The sequence below is a fragment of the Ambystoma mexicanum genome, unplaced genomic scaffold, assembly GCF_040938575.1.
Source record: "Ambystoma mexicanum isolate Mex_15411 unplaced genomic scaffold, UKY_AmexF1_1 Mex_scaf124, whole genome shotgun sequence".
Lineage (NCBI taxonomy): Eukaryota > Metazoa > Chordata > Amphibia > Caudata > Ambystomatidae > Ambystoma > Ambystoma mexicanum.
This window is the reverse complement of record NW_027182352.1, coordinates 176,715-197,377: the sequence shown is the minus strand read 5'-3', so window position 1 is coordinate 197,377 and position 20,663 is coordinate 176,715. Positions and strand designations below refer to the sequence as shown.

The window sequence follows — 20,663 nt, the reverse complement described above, 5'->3', positions numbered from 1 at the left end:
TTCAGAATACGCCCCAGCCAGTCAAAGTGAAACAAATGCAGCAGCTCTTGGGACTCTGTACATCATGGATTTTTGACTACTATAGTTACACAAGGCCCTTACTGCAAGGATTTAAGGGAGCACAGAATGTTAAGGGTCTGATGGAATGGTCCACAGAGATGGTGACCTGCTTTCAGGAACTCAAGGCAGCGATCAGCAATGCTCCAGTCTTGGCAACCCATCATCTATTCTGGCATTCAGAAGGGCAGGTGATATACAGCGGTCCTGGCACAGAAACCATCACTAGGCCATAAACCCTTGGCTTATTACAGCGGACTACAAGACCCAGACCAGTTATGCAAGGTTAGTTCCTGTGTGAACAAGCTCTAGCGCCACCGCAGCAAGTACCCTCAAGTACCGCTTGGCTGCTCACTCTCTGCGTTGCAAGATCCAAAAGGACTGCTTTTTCTCTTCCGCGCTTACCAGGACTTGCATTTCACTGTTTTGTACTGCGTGGACTTCAACACCCAGCAGGCTTTGTGACACACCCCCTAGAAGGCATGTATAAATCAGGGAGGCTGCGCACATCACACGCGCGCACCGCAGCAAGTACCCTCAAGTACCGCTTGTCCGCTCACTCTCTGCATTGCAAGATCCAAAAGGACTGCTTTTTCTCTTCTGCGCTTACCAGGACTTGCATTTCACTGTTTTGTACTACGTGGACTTCAACACCCAGCAGGTGAATACTGCAGTGCTGATACAAGGACTATTATTTCAATTTCTCTAAAGTGTATGGTCTCGAACTGATGAAGCAGCAAGTAGGAGTTCAGTTACCTAACAAACACCTATTCTTGCTTTGACTCAGCATGGTGCATGACAAAAATACAAAAAAAATACTGAGTGGCTTTTAGCCAAACCACAAATGCAAGTATACACTCTCAAAACAAATATGCCAGGGCAAACAGCATTAGCACTGACCCCTGTAGCCAACCAGTCTAAAAAACTAACAAAAACAAAACGGGCGCCATCCCGCAAATCAATAACATTAACACCTATTCCTCGACTGCTGACCACTACTAAGGACATCAGGTTGTTTTGTGCTAAGCCGAACGAAAATGAGACTCCAAACAAAGAAGTTCTAAACACGGTAGCACCTGCTGCCAATTCAATCAATGGCAATGTTAAAACAAGCTCCCAAAATACAGAACCAATGCTGAATCCTGTGGGAAGCATAACAGACATAGAAAAGTGTGTTGGTGATTCACAACTGGTGCCACAATCAAAAGAGGAAACAACTCTGCAAAATCCAAACCAAGCCATATCGGATATCACTTTAAAACAAGCTGCAAAATTGCTGATAAAAACCCAGAGGTACAACCATCGAGTTTGGAAGAAATTACAGAAAGCGACAAAGTATTTACAAATGTATCAATTCACGCTAGCGCAAGAAACATTACGACCTCCTCTAACATCTCTCCGGACTACATGGCACGATGTTCTATGGACTCCAGCATTTCCAGTGCTGCCTCATACTTACAACCTACTCCAAGACGAGGACGAGCTCCCATAGAGAATACACCAACACAATCCACTACTGGATTAATGGAGGTAACCTTAAATATGTTAAGCACAACAATTAAAAGCTTATACAAGCTCTTTGAATCGCTAGAGACAAAGTTAAATGCTCAATCAATCCAAATTCAAAGATTAGTTGAATGGATGGACAAAAACTCTGGAACCTTTACTTCTACAAACCCAGCTATTCAATCAAGCGCCAAATCTTCGTCGAATGTTCAGTTTTCACAAGACAGAGTACAGGAGTCAACCCAATCTGCTTTACCAATATTTACGCACATAATCTGTCTGGTAGAGGGCAGTGAGGATGCAGTAACCGTACTAGACTCTTCATGGATCAGTCTAGATAAAGAACCAATTGTCATATCACTACCATCGAATAAAGAAAATTATGATGTGTTCCAGCAACATCTGCCTGCTAAGAGTCGTCCAAGACACTTAATGTCAAAGCCATACCAGAACATTCCAAAGGCAAAGACAAATGTGAAAGGTAAAGCTAGTATATTGGTAGTAGAATCTACACAACCAGCACTAGTACTTAATCAATCCGATGCAATTTGAAAACTGACCACATCAGAGAATGATATCTTGCTAAATTCCAAGAACAGACCTGAGCCTAAAGAGCCATCAACGGCAAACATTTTGTCCCCAGCACATCCGCCATTGGACCAGCTAGTAGAAATGGTTGACAATGTAGCCAACGAATTACCGAATGATCCAAAAACAAATGTACCACCACCTCAAACAAGGAGCACACAACGAGTAATATCTACCACTAATATTTTGACATCATCTCAAAGTCCAAGCATACAGGTAATACCTCCTCAGGCACTGAGTCTGCAAGTAATAACTCCTGCGATTAATACACTGGCAGGTTCACAAGCACAACTAACAGTAGATGATCCAGTTCAACAAATTAAAATAGCTGTTGATGCCTACTTGCGACAACGATTAATGGAGGTTCCACTATCAATTTACTCTCAATGCACATCTGTGGGAAAATTGCAAGCAAGTAGTGAAGGGGATCAGAGACATTTTCCGACACAAACGACATATGAACTACTGCACAAGTCATCAGCAATTACAGCAACAACCCAACTTGAAGAGGACCACCAATTACACAAATACAGCTGGAGATCCTAACAAATTGAATATGATGGGGAAAAGAAACACAGGAGAATTCAAGACGAGATGACACTTTGAAAATTCTCAAGAATGAACAAAAAATAAGAAACTTTGAAAACCATCACACTCTGATACTTAAATGTCAAGAATTTCCACACGCAAAGGATGACCTGTGCAGAAGCAGTATTTTAAATATTTTCAATGAAGTACATCAATTAGAAGATGTTTCATCTGCTGATTTTGATCAGGTCGAATTTCTCTGCGATAACAATCTATCAGTGGTACGTTTATGGATCAAATCAGGCTTAGTGATGAACAAAATTTGGAAGGCTAAGATGATCCTGTTTGAAATGGGCTTCCTATTAGCCCAGGAGCTGGAACGTTTAGGACAGCAGCCCAATGAACACAGATTTGAGGAAAATCAGATCCAACCAAAACAAAAGATTCAACAAAACTACAATTGCGCGTTCTGTGATCACTCCCAACAATTATAACCATTACTAGATGTACACAAATCCACTGCCACTCTACTAAGCTGGAACACTAGAGGGAATAGTCACCTGCAATCAATCCCAAACAAAGATCTCAATTAATTTGACATTATAGCACTCCAGGAAACATGGATGATAAATCCACCAATATGGGATGACCATGAAATCTCCTTGATACCAGCAATACCTGCAACTAATGATAGACCTATGGCGGGACTACTAGTAGCAGTTAAAATAAGTGCAGGATGTGTGCTACAACCTTGGATGTCACCAAACAAGTTCTTACAGCTGGCTAAAATCTCAAATGGAAAGCAAGATCTGGCATTGATCAATCTGTATAAAAACCCAGCAGCAATTGCTGATAATGTTTTCTACAAAGAACTGTCCACCTTAATGGAAACAATAGCCAAAACAGATAACATCATGTCAACGATAATAGTGTGTGATTTCAACCTTAAAAGCATGAATACTGCTAAAAAGACTGACTTTCAAGGTATCAAATGTTTGAAAAACTTTATGGAAGACAGATGTTACTGAATGACTAATGGTTCATTGCCCGAAGATATTCCGCCCCAACCAACATGGGAGAGAGGAAAATCGAAAAGCATCATCGACTACATATTCCTCTCAGATAATCTTTTTATGCGAGCGGCACAATTTGAAATTCTAAAAGAGGTTACTAGTGATCACCATGTGCTAACTTTAACTTGGCCTTGGAGTGATCCTCTTATCAATCGACACAAACGGATGCCAAGAAACTTAGTCATCAATAATGCAAAAACTTGTTTCTGGTGGCCACCTGACAAACTACAATTGCTGATAGCGGCCATACAAAATCATCAAGCTAACATAGGCTGCAAGTCCTATGTAGGCACACTAGATCCATTTAGAACCAAGAAACAAATTAATCTGCAAAATGCCCAAACAAAGACCAATTGCCACACCTATGATCCCCAACTTCAACAAATGAAAATAAACAAGAGGAAGGCACTGAGAGCTGTCAATAGATCAACCACATCAACATATCTATCGCCCCGAAAAAACGGAGGCGGAAGCCGGCCCTAGCAGCCTAAGGCCCGTGAGCCAAAGGCCCCTTCTGTCTGCCCCTCAGCCCACTCTTTATCCGGGCAGGAGCCCTGCAGGAGCCCTGCACCTTCATCTCGCCATCTCGCGCCGAGGCCCGACGTCGCTCCCACGCTGCCGGAGCAGCTGGGACACAAACTCCCATCTCCCCGACTTGCCTGAATTGCAACTGGCACTACTGAGTGCCTGCACCTGCCTGCATTGTGCACCTCTGCACCTTTTTGCACGAAATATCTGCCGTAGCAGCCCGAGGATATCGGCCACAAGATGGCCGCCATGAGGATCATCATCACGATGCTCATCTCGGTTGCCTAGCAACCACATCAACATATCTATCGCCCCAAAAAACCAGAGGCGGAAGCCGGCACTAGCAGCCTAAGGCCCGTGAGCCAAAGGCCCCTCCTGTCTGCCCCTGTCCGCTACGGCGCTGGACACTGCTCTGCAGCAGCACCCTATCGTCACGCCTTTCGTACCATTGTTGTACAGAACACGTATGGAACTTGATCGCATAACAAGAAAGGCGGTAAGACACTTTGCTACACTAACCTACTTGTACCTAATATGGTAGAAGTCACCTTGTTGTCGCTCCTCTTGCCCAGACTGTTTACTAAGGTCACTCACCTCTCTTCGCTTGGAGCGTACTCACCAATTTAGTATCACTTGTTTATTGTCTATTAACATTACGATTCAATGCCTCTTCTAAAGGCTCTTATTTACGCTCAACAGTCTCCCTGTGCAGTATTCGCATAGCGTATGTCGCTATCCCAATCACTCACCACTTGCTGTACTCACCCAGTTAGACTAGCTGAACCTCTGCCCTTGAGTCATTGAGTCATTGATTGCATTTTGCACATGTACTTCCTTGCCAGACTAGCTGAACCTCTGCCTTTGAGTCACTGAGTCATTGATTGCATTTTGCAAATGTACTTCCTTGCCAGACTAGCTGAACCTCTGCCTTTGAGTCATTGGGCCTCATTCCGAGGCTGGAGGTAAGGGTTAACGGTCACCGTTAATGGCAACGGTGACCGTTAACACTTACCTCCGTATTCCGAGTTCCCTTTGCGGGTCCCTCTTTACCTCCTGCTTTTAGCAGGAGTAAATAACGGGACCCGCAAAGTGACCTTGGAGTAAATTACGGCACTGTAATTTACGGTGCCGTAATTTACTCCTTCCCCATTCCCATTGAGCCCTATGGGGGCAGGAATGGGGATGGGGAACCGGTATGGTGAATGGGGACTTACCGGTCCCTCCAACCTTGGAATGGACCGGTAATTACTCCATTCACCATGCCGGATTTCCATGGAGTAAATAGCTCCATGGTTGCTTACCATGGAGCTATTTACTCCATGGTTACCTCCAACCTCGGAATGAGGCCCATTGAGTCATTGATTGCATTTTGCACATGTACTTCCTTGCCAGACTAGCTGAACCTCTGCCTTTGAGTCATTGAGTCATTGATTGCATGTTGCACATGTACTTCCTTGCCAGACTAGCTGAACCTCTGCCTTTGAGTCACTGAGTCATTGATTGCATTTTGCACATGTACTTCCTTGCCAGACTAGCTGAACCTCTGCCTTTGAGTCATTGAGTAATTGATTGCATTTTGCACATGTACTTCCTTGCCAGACTAGCTGAACCTCTGCCTTTGAGTCACAGACGGTCAGGACACGGATCACGACATGCAGCCACTGCCATCCGCTAGCCACCCTACTCTCGCCACCTTCATAGGGTTCCTCATTGCCACATTGCTTTGTCCCCCCACTCCTAGCACTGCTAAGACCAGCCCGCGTCACTCCACCCCCTTATCTCCCACAATGCCATTAGTAATCCATACCTCAATGACCCTGCCCTATGGCTCCAACACTTCGCCACCAAACCTACACCCAATCAACCGTGCACGCTCCAAGTCAGGAATCTCAGACTGGGATCCAGATTGCCTTGCGCCCCTGGTGCCTCCGGCACTCAGCACACACATAACACCACTACCACACAGAAGCCACCATCATCCCACAGCACCCTCTCCGCCAAAGAACTCAAGGGTGCCCTCATCAACGCTAGATCTATTACCGCCCACGCGTTGGACATCTCTGACCTTATCACCACTCAAAACCTCGATTTTATAGCCATTACCGAAACCTGGCTACACGCAGCCTCCGGCCCACTCCTTGCACTTGCTATCCTCAATGGGTACTCTATCATTAGAGCTGACCGTCAAACAACATCCAAAGGAGGCGGTGTCGCATTTATACACAGAAATAACATTAGACTCAGAATTATCCCCAACACTGAGCTTAGTTCCGCAGAATCCCTTTCTGTGAAACTCACTCTATCTTCAACTAACACTGCCACCCTCAACCTTATCTATAGACCTCCAGGACCACTTGGCCCCTTCATAGATGAGATCACGGCCATCCTTACCGTCAATACCAAACCAAACTCTCAGGTATTGCTTCTAGGTGACCTTAACCTGGGCCTTCTCGACACCAAGGATCACTTAGCCTCCGAAGTAGCCACTACACTAGCTAATTTAGGCTTCCATCAACGCATTGACGAACCTACCCATATTAAGGGAAGGACTTTTGATTGGATTACTGACCTTAACTGCAACACATCCATAAGCTTCAACCACGCTTGTGCCTGGTCTGACCACCACATCATCATCTTCCACTTACCAGCGACCATCCCTCACACCACTCCTATGATAGCTCCAGCCATTCCCACAAAGAATAAAAAAGACATCAACAAGGATAAACTCCTCCCCCTCATCCTTCCCATCCTGAATAAATGCGTGTCCCAACATAACGACCCCACAGTCCTAGTAGACACCTTCAATCAAACACTGCTCAAAGCCATTGACAATATAGCACCGCTCAAATTACGGAAAGCCAAACAACAAGCCCACTTGAACTCCTGGTTCACCCCGCAGCTAAGAACTTTACGCAAAGAAAAGCGCAAGGCTGAATCATTTTGGAAGAGCCACCCATGTGACTCTAACAAAGATCGCCTCATCATCACCAACCACAACTACAAGGAAGCAATCCTACAAGCCAAAAGGGACACCTATAACCAACGCATCGTACAAGCGGAATCCAATATTAAGGAGCTATTAGCTTTAAATCCTTAAAAAATTGGAATCCCCATCCCCTGCACCTGACACCTGCACTAAAGAGAGTAACTGGTGCAACAACATCCAAAACGCTCTCCTTAACAAAATCACCACCTTGCAATCTAAAATTAATGCCAAACAAACCACCCTACTCACCAACCCCCCGACTAAACCGTCCCACACTCCGATGGCCTCATTTACTCACTCCCCTTTTTGCTTCACCCCACTCACCATCCTTGAGGTCGAAAACATCATTCGCAATTTAAAACCCTCTAACTGCCAAGGTGACTCCTGCCCACCATCTATCATCAAGGAAGCAGCACATGACCTTGCTCCTTTCATAACCACCTTCATTAACTCCTCATTCCGAACGGGTACGGTACCCAACAACTTAAAGGACGTGTGGGTTATCCCTCTCCTAAAAAAAACGACCCTAGACCCTGAAACACCAACTAACTACAGACCAATCACCACCGTACCATTCCTTCTCAAAATACTGGACAGAGCAGCTTACCTGCAGATTCAGAACTACTTAGAAACCAATAACCTCCTCGGATCAAGACAATCTGGCTTCAGACCTATGCACGGGACCAAAACAGCTTTACTTGATCTCAAAACTCAAATTGAGGACCTTAAAGATAACGGTAAACTGGCCCTTCTACTATTACTGGACTTATCAGCTGCCTTTGATTTGGTCAATCACCAAATACTATGTCGGCACCTGAAGTCAGCAGCCCATTTCTCTGACAATGCATCCAACTGGATCAGGTCATTCCTTGACAACAGACACATGAGAGTTTTCTCCCCTCCTGCATCGGCCGTTCCCACACCAGTCCCTTGTGGGGTCCCGCAAGGGTTCCGTGTTTCCCCAACTCTCTACAATGTTTTCACCAAACCTCTATATGATGTGCTTGACTATCTGGGTGTCACCTACACGAATTACGCTGATGACACCCAGATACTCATACCCATCACTGGTGACTACATTTCTGATTCTAAAGCCCTTAATGGCTTCTACCTTGTCATACAAGCCTGGATGGCCCAGCATGAAGTATGCCTCAACAATGACAAGACTGAGCTTCTCATCTTAGGCACGCAACAGAGACTCAACAAATTGAGTCACCTGTTCGGCTCCTTTAACATTGATGGCAATCTGATTAAAGTATCTAAAGACACCAAAACTTTGGGTATACACCTGGACGCCTCCTTGACGCTCACCAGACAAACCAATGCAGTGGCCGCTGCATCGGCATACACCTGCAAATTGATCTCAGCCTGTCGCCCTTTCCTTACTGCCCAGAATTGCATTACCCTGGCCAGGACCCTGGTCATGTCCAAATTGGACTACTGCAATGCACTGTACCAGGGCACTAACCAGGGAAATCTTAACAAACTTCAGACGATCCAAAACAATGCCATTAGAGCAGCCCTCAACATCCCCCGATCTGCCCACATTTCAGAAACCAGGAAGAACCTCAACTGGCTCTTAGTCGCCCAAAGAATCTCCTTGAAAGCACTGGCCCTCACATACAAATGTGTTAACCACCAGGCCCCCTCATACTTAGCCTTGCGATTCACCCAATATACTCCAGCACGAACACTCAGATCTGCACAAACCCTAGGTCTTGCGGTCCCTAGATTCAAGCTTCATTCTGCTGGTGGCACTAGATTCCCAGTCCTGGCAGCCAAGCTATGGAACACTGTACCACTCACGATCAGAACGCTACCCACTTTTAACCAATTCCAACACAAGCCAAGCTTTGGTTAGCTACATCCCATTAACAACCACTCTTCTGTCTGAACGGGCCATCTGGGACCTAGCTTTGTTCGCTGCCATGATTTGTAATGTCAATTGTACATCTATGTTGTGTAACATCAATTGTACATCTATGATGTGTAACGTCAACTGTATACTCTGTTTGCAATCTGCTGGGACCACTGTCTACGACAGGCCCCACCCGTAATGTAATGTACTACTACCTGTAATGTAATATTCCACTAAGATATGTGCCTGGTTGCCCCTGGGCCTGGTCCGCGCTATACAAATAAAACAAATACAAATACAAGATTGCTGATTGTGGAAAGAAAAAAAAACTAGACAATCCATCAAATGTAAATATAAGAATTGGACTTGTTCGTATAAGGCAAACAGGTTCCAAAAGGACAGTGGAACATTCATGTCTTCCATTGCGGGGAAGAACAGCTCACAAATCTGGTTGCTTTTGAATGAAAGATCAGGTCAAAAGCAAGAAGACTCGCAACCGAATGGTGTTTCTGAAATTAACTGGATAACACATTTTTCCACACTATACATGGATGAAAAATTCAAAACTTACAACTATATTATACAACCAGATTAAGCATGGAAGTTACTCTGCTCAGAAGAGATCATTGAAGAATTCATTACCAAATCCTCAAGTTCCAGGGCAGTAGGCCCTGATGGCCTGACAAACTTTTTGTTAAAAGAACATCCTAAGCAATGGGCCATCATATTGAATGCTATTTTCCAACATATTCTACAAATTCAAAAGATCCCAGACTCATTGCAAACATCCTTGATAATTCCCATCTTCAAAAAGGGTGACCGAGGATTGCCTTCTAATTACTGCCCCATCGCTCTCCTCGACACGCCAGGTAAAATCTTTGCACGCTGGGAGTTGCTTGACTTTAATCAATGGATGGATGAGTTCAAACAACGGGACCCGAATCAAACGGGTTTTGTTGCAGGTATCGGAATGGCAGTAAACCTTCTCACTCTGAATGCACTGAAAAAACAAGCACACAATACAAAAGTTCCAATCTATTTTGCCTTTATCGACTTGAAGGCTGCCTTTGACTGAGTGTCGAGGGTTAAATTAATAGACAAACTTATTGAAGCACATTGTCCATCAAGCTTGGTAGATATTATTTATCAGCTACATTCTTGTACATCAGTTCAAATTAGACTTTCTATGCTGGCCTTCTATCATCAGCAATATGCACTGCAAGAGGGCTGAAGCAAGGCTGCACACTTGCTGCAGCCCTCTTTAACTTCGTCATCCATTAATGTAAGATTCTCTTTTATGAACATTGTCTCCGATTCACCTAAAATGAACAATGTCATGGTACATGCTCTCTGGTACGCTGACGATCTAGTCTTAATTTCTAAAACTCCATCCGGGCTTCAGCAATTAATCTCTGCACTGTCCCAGTACTTTGATGAAAATGAACTTGTTATCAACATAGAGAAATCTCAGGTAGTTATGTATGCACCTAAATGTACAGCAAGGAACAAAATGGAGCGGAAAGTTAAAAATGTTAATCTTGCAATTGTGTCGAACTATATCTACTTGGGTCTGGCTTTCGATGGCCATCCTGTTGCATAATCACAGTGTGGTTGCCCTGAGTTACCTGGGGGCAACCAGACGTGGACTCCCTGCTCACTGTGCTCAGAGAGGCACATCTTCAACTCACTGATGAGGCCCAAATAGGCTGAACCACATGTATGGCATTGGTGTTGGTACTCTTGTTCAGAGAGGAATTGCCGTAGCATTTTGGTGCTGGACTGCCCACGTGGGCGGGACAAAGACTGATATACAAATGGATATTTCCCATCTGTGAAAGGTACAGTGAGCAAAATGCATGTGCTGCAAACTCTCATCTCAGAACAGGTTATCATGCTATGTTCTTTCTGGAGAGGAGCGCCTGCATTATTTACATATTAGAACACTATGACATATCCTCTGAAAAGCAACAGGGGCCAAGAGACACAAAAAATTACTTTAGGCAATTTGTGTAAGCTCCAAGATATTGTCCAGGAATTGTACAACTGTGTATAACAGCTTATTGTTTTTGCCTTGGAGGAGTTTTAGCCATCTTGAATCACCTTGTTCTTGTTGTTCTGAGATCTTGAATAGTTCTCCAAAGAGGGTTCTCTTGTCCGCTAGTGCAGGGCATATCATGATTAAATGCATGAGAGACTCTGTTATTTCTTTATTCTTACAAAAGCGGCAAAGGTTTTCCTCCTTTGTTATATTTCGAATTTGAGATAGTCTTTGTCTAGTAGGGAGGATGTTTAGTCGTAGTTTCATGAAGATGGTTCGAATGACTGGATCTGGAAAAAGTTCCAAATAATGTGGGAGTTCATTCAGTGCTCGTATGTCAATTGGGCATTGTAAGTTCATTGAGTATACTGCCTTTTCTGCTATTGTTCTAGACCAATCATTGCGCTGAAGTTTGATCTTTGCAACCTGTGGTCGGTTTATCAACATTTCCTTCGTAATTTCTTCTTTTGTCAGTTGGTTAAGCAGCGCATTCTTCCGTGCTTTCAAGCTGGTATTATGCTTTGCTTGTGGGGTTATTTTAAGTATCTGCAGCGCTGGAACTGTGTCTTCATTTATGATCTTACGAAGGAGATCAAACTGCTTCCAGTGTACTATTGAGGCAAGTGAATGTAGGGCTACCTCAAAACGTATTTTGGGCATCGGGTAGTTCCTTGGAAGCTGGAACATTTTGCGCCAGAACAATGCCTCTAGCTTTTGCCAGTTTATTTTATTGGCAATAATCATGGCATCGCTACCATAAGTGATGATCGGAATTACCTTTTGGCGGTAAAACACTATGATCGGTTTTGCAGAGAACATCCCATAGCGTCTATGCAGCATCACGCCTTGCCGTGCCAGCAGTTGGATTTTTCCTTCAAGACTGGTCAACCAGGCTGTTTCTTCCTTTTGTTGGTTTAATAATACACCAAGATATTTGAACGAGGTAACCGTGTTCAGCACTTTGGTGTCCAGTGTGAAATTTGGTCTGTTTTGGCAAGACGATTTATGATAATTGGTTAATCCCATGATTTTGTTTTTTTTAATATTTATCTGAAGTTCGTTATTGGTCATGTATGATTCTGTCATATGTAAATTCTCCTGTAGTTCAGATGGAGTTTTATCAAGGAGTACGATGTCGTCAGCATACATCAAGTATGGAATCGGAATTGAATTTATCTTTGGTGGATTGAGATTTGCAGTGTCGATCTTCAGGGAGTAATCAGCAGTATACAGATTATACAGGGTCGCTGCTAAAGGGCATCCCTGTTTTAGGCAGTTCCAGGTTCTTATCGCCTCCGTAGTTGTACCTTATTTTGTTAATCTAATCGAAACTGTCGTGTTGGAATATAATAGTTTGATAGATTCGCTAATTTCCAGTGGGCAATTCCATTTAGCAAGTTGTTCCACAGGATGGACCTGTTTATGGCATCGAAGGCCATATGTAAGTCTATAAACGCTGCCTAAAAGGGCATGTTGTTTCTTATGGCTTCGTGTTTTAACAAGTTTAAAATTAGAAGGTTTACATTAGTTCCTATGTTCAGGGTAAAGCCGGTTTGTCGACTGTCCAAACGGTTAGAAGCTTTCGCCCATATGGTCAATTTTCATGGCAGATATGATGCAAACAATTTTTCCAATGGATTTAGCAAGGCAATAGGTCTGAAGTTGGCCGGATTGTCTCTGTCGCCCTGTTTATAAATTGGAATCAGTACTGCTTTGGTCCAAGTAGTTGGTAGTAACTTGACTATATTTATTAGTGTTAATATGAGATCCATTAGGTTCGCCCAGGTCTCCGGATCACGCTTCAGGACAGCATTAGATAACCCATCAGGTCTGGGTGCTCTGGAAGAATTTAGTTTGCCAATCATTTCTGCAAATATATGCTTTTCCCAGGAGATGGTCCATTGATTTGAGATTGTCGCTATCTTAATAAGTTCGTCACTATTCCGCGATTTATAGAGATTAGAAAAATGTGCGATCCAATTCTTTTGAGTGACATTAGATACCATCGCTTGTTCCTGCTGGGGATTGTTATTTAGCAGATCCCATAGAGAGCTCAAGTTCTTATTTCTGAGTGTTTGCAACATAGCTTCGCCATCTGTTTTCTGCATGGCCATCGCGTTCGATTTGTTGCAATTTCTGTATGCTTGTTTTGCTTTCCGGATATTTTCCAGGTTTCTCGGGTTTGGATCTTTTCTCCATTTAAGCAGGTTTTGCCGCAACAATTTTCTTTTTTTACTATTTCTTGGTTGTAGTAATGTTGGTAGATCGAATTCCCTTTGGGAGGTTTGTTTTTTTGGAAAGGGAGAAGGACCCAATCATAATTTATTTTCTGATCATCTGGGAGTGGCGTTTGTTGGAAAACCTGCGGAATGGTGGCTAACAGATCTTTGCTGATTCTTAATCTGGTGTTCCCGCCCACAATAACTATCCGGGGAGCTGGAGGCCAGGGCGCGGGGTCTTCCTCTCCCGCAACTGCTATCGAGAGGATCGAGTGATCACTCTGATTAGTAGATATTATTTGGAATTCCAATAATATGCTGGTTATGGCTGGTGATAAATATATGTAGTCGATGATGGTTGTAGAATGTCGACCAGTCCAAGTCGGACAATCAGTAAAACAAGCTTCTGCTATATCTCAGACTAAACTAATCTTGTATAAATGTGTTACATTTTCTATCTGGCCAGCAAACATCTTCTGGTACCAAAAAATTACTCCTACACTGTAATATGGGTTAGAAGCAACTACCATTATGAAATGCAACTTTTTGAACAAACTTGAGGCCAAATATTGGCGTGCAATTCTAAATGTCCCACAGTGCATTCCGGGATCTTGGTTGAGATACGAGTTAGGACTCACCTCTCTGCAAGCCAAATATCAATGGTAACTTTGTGCCCTATTTTGCAAATGTCTGACCTATTCCAAGTTTGACTCCCTACTAACAATACTTGCCAACTATATGTTCACTTCTAAACATCACTTTGTGCAAGGGTGGTATAACTATGTTGTGGAAATAATGGCAACTGCTGACATTAACCTGGAAACTTTGATCAATGACCCAAACAAAGCTAAAAATAAAAGATATTCCACAAGATTGGATTAACACACGACCGACTTGCTTAACCTATGAACATTTTGACCAGCGTCTTTTTGGTGAAAAGAAAATGAGGTCCATTGAACCATACTTGTGTAAGGCCCCAAATCCCCAAATACTGTCTGCTATATTGAGGTTATGATTGAGTTTATGGCCAACCCGTGACCTAATGGCCCAAAGGAAACTGATCAGTCACAATGAGTTTTTTTGCGGATTCTGTGTTAATGTACCACACAAAGAAACATTAGAACATCTGATCACGGATTGCATAGAACTATCTGTGGAGAGAAACAAATTCTTTGCCAAAAACATGGTCACAATTGCAAGCATCCCACCAGAACTCAGGTGGGCTACAATAGTCGCAACACCCACCATGAGCATGCGCATAGCAACAACTTACTGTCTCAATGCTTTGCAACTACCAGATGGACATAAATGGTGCTGATCTGTTATTAATTTAGAATTTGAAAAATCGTATTAGACTTGAAATTCTAGCCATACAACTAAGCTTCTAAAAGTCTTTGCTTGATTTGCCATGTTGTATATTTTTATGTTCCTTTGCTGATATGTTGTTGCTTCTTCATCTTCATGTCTTTAATTACGTTTTCTAACCATTATTTTTCAATTATGTTCACAAATATGCTTGCAAATTTTATTTGTCTGAAATCATGTTTTGGTTGTTGGAAACCTTATTCTAAATTTAGATCTAACTCATCTTTGTAAACAATGAATTAATCATTAAATAGATTTTATGAATTTGATATAAAAAATATTGTAAAGTTGAGAAATCAGCTAAATCAATAAAATAAATCTCTAGCGCCAGTGACTTTTGCAATACATCAAAGTCTATTGATTCAGAGGGCCTGATTTATCAAAAACAAATCACAAAGTTATGTTCCTCTTATAAGTACTCAATTCAGGTGATTCCACCTGGATCCCCCTCAGCCGAGCTCAGGTCCCTTTTTATACCACAATTGTTACTTTAAATCCTCCTCTTCTGGGCTCAGATCCCCTTATCCAAAATTCAGAGAAATGTATTTCTCGGGTGACTCACAGTTCACCTGGATCCCCTGGTTCACCTCAGATCCTTCTTCCTCTCCCTTCTTCCTCTTACACAATTAGTCTCCCTCTTAAACAATTAGCCTCCCTCTGCTGGACTCAGACCAATTGCAGTTCGTAGTAGCTATTGAATACTGTTGAATGTGCACAGGGTTTAGCTTGACCCATTGCAGGACCACTTTTATTTCAAATTCACAATTTACATTTGCCACCTCACAGTTGGATACCTAACAGAGACCTTCCAATAAGCGACAATGTGGTGCCAGACCACTCTGTCTATGGAATCTATCTTGGCTTCAAAAGTTTAGTCACTCCTTCGATGTTAAAATACATTTGCGTCGCTCATTACATACGCTTCACACATTGCTCTCTTCAGATTTCTTCATACAATGTTGATGCTTGCAACCTTGTTTCTAACACAGACTGGCCTGCTATCCTTCTCCCAGACTCACTGGATCTGCTGACTTTACTGGCGCTGCTCTGTTGTAGGAGCCAAGGACAGTACCACAGTGGGAAACAGTCCTCCCTGCCTTGGTACCTCCGACACACAATGCACATTTCTTCAGATTTAATTCCAGTTCTTATGTTTTGTATTCTCAAAAGCTCATGAAAGTAGCATTTTTTCTCCAAAAAGGTCAAAGACACTTGTTTCCTTGCAACCCTCCCTGGTATTGCCATCTTTCTCCTCGCATTAATCTGGCATCTTGGAACTGCTGCTTCCTCATGTGTTTTGCATTTCTCAGAACGTGCTTTTGTGCTCTGCCTTTTATCCATGTGTGGGGAAGTGTGATGAAGGAAGTCATGTTTGTGTAATTATCAGTAATTGCCTGACTCTGCCTGACCATTGTGTTGGGACATGTCAGGTATACGGCTCGGGTGTTAGTCCATTTTCTCTCACAGTGATCTGCCCATGAGAAAGTGTTTGTGTCATAAATGGGGGGGGGTGAGTTAAAAGTATCCTACCTGGTAGGATAGAGAAAAGGTGTTACAGGGAAGGGGATGCCACGTCTCACCATCCAGTGTCCCACTCCATTTCCTCGAAGACCCCTCACCCAGGTGATCCTCCCGGACTGGTCCACCCCCAGGAACTAGATCAAAAAGCGATGGCCGCATCCTGGCCACTTGGATGACAGATCCCTGGGGACTGCGGTCCCTTTGCTTCAGATTGTGGATATGCAGCGGAGAGCACTTAAAGATGAAAAGGAGCTATGGGCAAAGAGGTGATGTGCCTATTGCCCATAGATTTGCTGTGGAGACAGGAGTTTTTGGGGAGGGCAGTGATGCCTGTTGAGCTGCTTTATGCTGCTCTATATTAACTACATTACCCGTCGCACACTTTTCTGTGACAAATCGCAGAAGAGCTCTAGGAGGAATGGATTATACCAAATCTCCGGGAACATATGAGCACATTTGTAGGGACTTGTATAGTTTGCAGTGAATTAAATCCTGGAAACACCATGAAGACGGTAAGAGAAGTGTTGCCCCGGCCTTCAGGCCATTTCGGGAGCTCCATATTGATTTTGTAGATATGGTACAAAGGTGTAATCATTTTCGATACCTTATTGTAGTAGTCTGCCCATTTTCCCAATGGTTTGTAGTTTGTTCTGTGTACACCCTGATGCTACCTCGGCAGCAAAATTCTTGGTGAGGGAGGTATTTCGAAGGTGGGGAATTTGTGAGGTCCTAAATTCTGATAATGAGACCCACTTCTTTAATGTCTTGTTTTCAGAAATCACTTCGCTATTGGGGATCAATCACACATTGTGGTCTGTGTACCACCATCAGGCCAAAGGCATTGTGGAACATGTGAATGTAGTTCTTAAAATTGGTTTGTCAAAATTGTGTAGTGATTTAAGGAAGAACTGGTTGTACTGCTTGCCGTTGGCCTTGTTTTATTTGAGAAATCGGCCAGGAAAGGAGCACCATCTCAGTACACATGAGATTGTGACTTGGTATAGGTTACACACATCACTCTCACATGCATGCACAACATCAGATCCACACAAGTCAGCAGAGATTCTTGGTGAGGAGTTTAGAGAATACCTTAGGGCTTTAACCAAGAGTATCAGACTTGTATCTTCAAAGGTTGTGTTCTTTCATCAACAGTCAATGGGAGAAAACGTCAAGGAACTGAAGATCTACACCAGCCACAGTTGCTCCTTGAGGACCTGATTTACATCTGTTTCTTCATCAGATGCTGAAATGAGCAGCATTTCCATGGGCCACACTGAGTGATTTTCATGACTCCGACTGCTGTGAAGGTGGAGGGCAACAAGAGCTGGATTCACATCAGTGACTTACAAAGAGATTCTGGTGCCTTCCACTGGCACAGGAGCAAGAGCAGGCACACAGTTAAGTATGCCCCAAGGATTCACACTTTGTTCCAGTAGAAAAGAGGGGGAGCGAACGTAAAATAGTGACTGTTATTGTAAATAAAAAGAAGAAAGCTTGGATTTAAAATGTATACTTGGATTTTGGATTTTATGTTTTCATTGCTTTTTTTGTTATTTGTTTAGGCGTGACAGACAATGGGCCTCATTACAACCTTGCCGGTCCAGTAACAATGGTAACAACAGTGCCGGTAAGCCACTGTTGTTACCGGACTGGCAAAGTACATGTTTGCGGGAAGAACAGCATCCACTCCCAGATTTTCATGGTAGCACCGGCACTGTTATTGACAGTGCTGGTGCTACCGTCATCCCCATTCCCATTGAGTCCTATGGGACTCAAATGGGACTGGGGATTAACGATTTTCCCACGCCTAACTTCTAGGAACACCAGGGTTGTAATCCCCCAGTGTTTCTGTGAAGCCAGGTGCCAGAAAAAATCACAACTCCGGCAGCAGCCTGCTGGTTTTACCGGCACTGCTACCACCAGAGTTGTAATGAGGCCCAATATTAATGTGAATACTTTTAACTTGTCTAGTAATCCTTCAAATCCTTCATGATTGATGGGAACACTATGAATGTCTCCAAAGAAGTAAAAACCCTGGGTGTCTGCCTGGACTCAGCACTAACCTTAACCAGGCAGGTTAATGCCACTGCATCTGTAGCAGCATAAATCTCCAAACTCATCAACACTTGCAGACCTTTCCTGACAACAGACAGTTGCATTACACTTGCCAGAGCTCTTATCCTATCCAGGATAGACTATTGCAATGCCCTCTAGGCAGGTTCAAACAATCGCAACATCAAAAAACTTCAGGTGATTCAAAATAATGCTCAAAGAGCAGTTCTTAACGCCCCCCCCAAAAAAAAAACACATCTTTGCAGCCAGAACCTGATAGTGGGCCGGACTGTGTTAGACTCAAAGTTGCAGTGGCAACATTAAGATGATTAAGAGCCAGAGGTCTTTTGTGAACAAACTTGTTACCAGCTATAGAGTGGTCCAGCGCCACGTGGGTGCCTATTCAAAGGTCTCTGTCTGGTACCCCTCTCCTGAACGAGGACAGTATTAAACTGAAACTACAAGTACCAAGAGGCCATAGAGAAGGCCGGCGTCAGGTGTCAAGGTGGTCATACAAGGGTCAAGACAAACCCCTTGTACAAATAGAAAGGAAATTGTGAAACTGGCATTTGCATTGGGCTAAGGGGAACGCCGTACAAACTGTGATATTGGGAAGCATGCACTTGCCATAGAATTACAGAGTGACCCAGCGAGACGTTATATCCCTTTGGAAGCCTCTGTTTGAATTGGCAAGTACTTTGAAAGACTAAAAGGATCAGAGCCCTGCTGTGGGGATCCTGGGATTGATAATAATCACCCAACGTGAAGGTTATCAGAAGAAACTGTTTGTTGTTTTGGCATATCAGGCCCTCTAAAGAAAGAGACTTGCATGAGAAGATACTTGAACGCAGAAGGCCCTGATACAGAGAAAAGGAATGGTAAACTCATGCCGGAGAAATCCAGGAATGTGCTGTGCTCAAGATTCTCACCTTGTCCTGTGCTAAAAACGTGGGGAAGGGAGACACCAGCCAAAACATCCTGACTATCATTTGGTGAACACTTCTTTCTTTTTTTGTGAAACATTATCTTACTACAGAGTGCCTTAGGGATTACATAGTATCCCCTGTGTCTAAATACTCATGTGGCAGTCAAATGCCACCCTTTCCTATTGAAATGGCTGGTGGCAGCGGTTTTATAATGAACTACCATGATTTTCCCCGACCACAAACACAGCGGGAGCCATGTTTTTCAATACGGCGCCTGAGACGCCTCTGTAAAAACAGATCCCAGTCTTCTTTTTTCGCTGAACCCCCTTTACCTTGCAGCTGCAGCAGGAAGCACTTGCGTCTCGTTTTCCACTCTTCAGGCCTGAGCTCCGGGTCTTCTGCCCTCATGCACAGAGTGTAATCTCCCGCCTCCTCCGGGGTGATGCGGGACAGCTCCAGGCTCCCGCCGGGGAGGAGTCGGCAGTGGGGCATTTGCCAGCACGGAGGGATCAACGCTGCGGCCACAGTCCATGTGTCATTCCTCCTCCTCCAGTGAAAGCGACACCTCCCACGGCAGAAGGCCCGGTCCGAGGCTGTGACCTGCAGCAGGGCGGAGCCCCCGGGGGCCGCATATACAGCTGCGGTTCCATTACACTCCTCTCCTGCAGAGGAGGGACCTACAGGAGACACAGAGAGGGAAAGAGAAGGAGAAACACATCAGACGTCACATGATTACAATCCCTATCCCTGAAATGTGTCTGTGCTTGAGCAGCAGCAGAGGAAGACTTCAGGGCGGAACAGAGAATGTTATCATGAATAGCCCCAGGACTGCAGCCGCACACACATGTGCACACATGGCACTATTTACATGTCACTCATAGGGCATGGCGGATAATGAGGGCGCGGGGAGGCTGAGGTACCCCCATTGCCTGGGCAGCCACAGCATCCCTCCCTGGCTTCCATCCATGCTTCTGTGCACTGAAGGCCAGCGTCTGAAAGATGCAATTATTAACTTAATGCCTTGGGTGGCACAGCGCCCCCTGAAGCATGAAGGTGTAGCCCCCAGTAGGGGAGAGCAAACAAGAGCGACTCTAGCACAACAATATCCCAAAATCACAAGCATCCATAGCATCCTCATTCCTACATCAGTGCTACTTGGCATATACCTGTAATGCCCCCCCTTGAGGCCAGTGGTGGAAGTGCAGAAAAGGAGCTAGTGGTACTCTGCAGCCAAGAAGCAGGGATTGGAATGGCAGGAGCAGTGGGAGTGAGGTGGGGAGGGGCAGGCCAGGCTTAACCTATGGTTTTCCATCTTCATTCACACATCAGTGCTACTTGGCATCTACCTGTAATGCCCCCCTTGAGGCCAGTGCTGGAAGTGCAGAAAGGGAACTACGGGTACTCTGCGGCCAAGAAGC

General features: G+C 44.1%; 1 protein-coding gene across 1 annotated transcript in view; it reads right to left on the bottom strand.

Annotated features, from left to right (window-relative positions):
* Positions 1-19,903, bottom strand: part of LOC138553633 (T-cell surface antigen CD2-like) — a 176,979-nt gene extending 157,076 nt beyond the window's left edge. Inside the window, exon 1 of the mRNA XM_069642571.1 lies at positions 19,578-19,903. Within this exon, the coding sequence (XP_069498672.1) occupies positions 19,578-19,737 (160 nt within the window). The 5' untranslated portion in view covers positions 19,738-19,903. The remainder of the gene's footprint in view (positions 1-19,577) is intronic.
* Between the last annotated feature and the right edge of the window lie 760 nt (positions 19,904-20,663).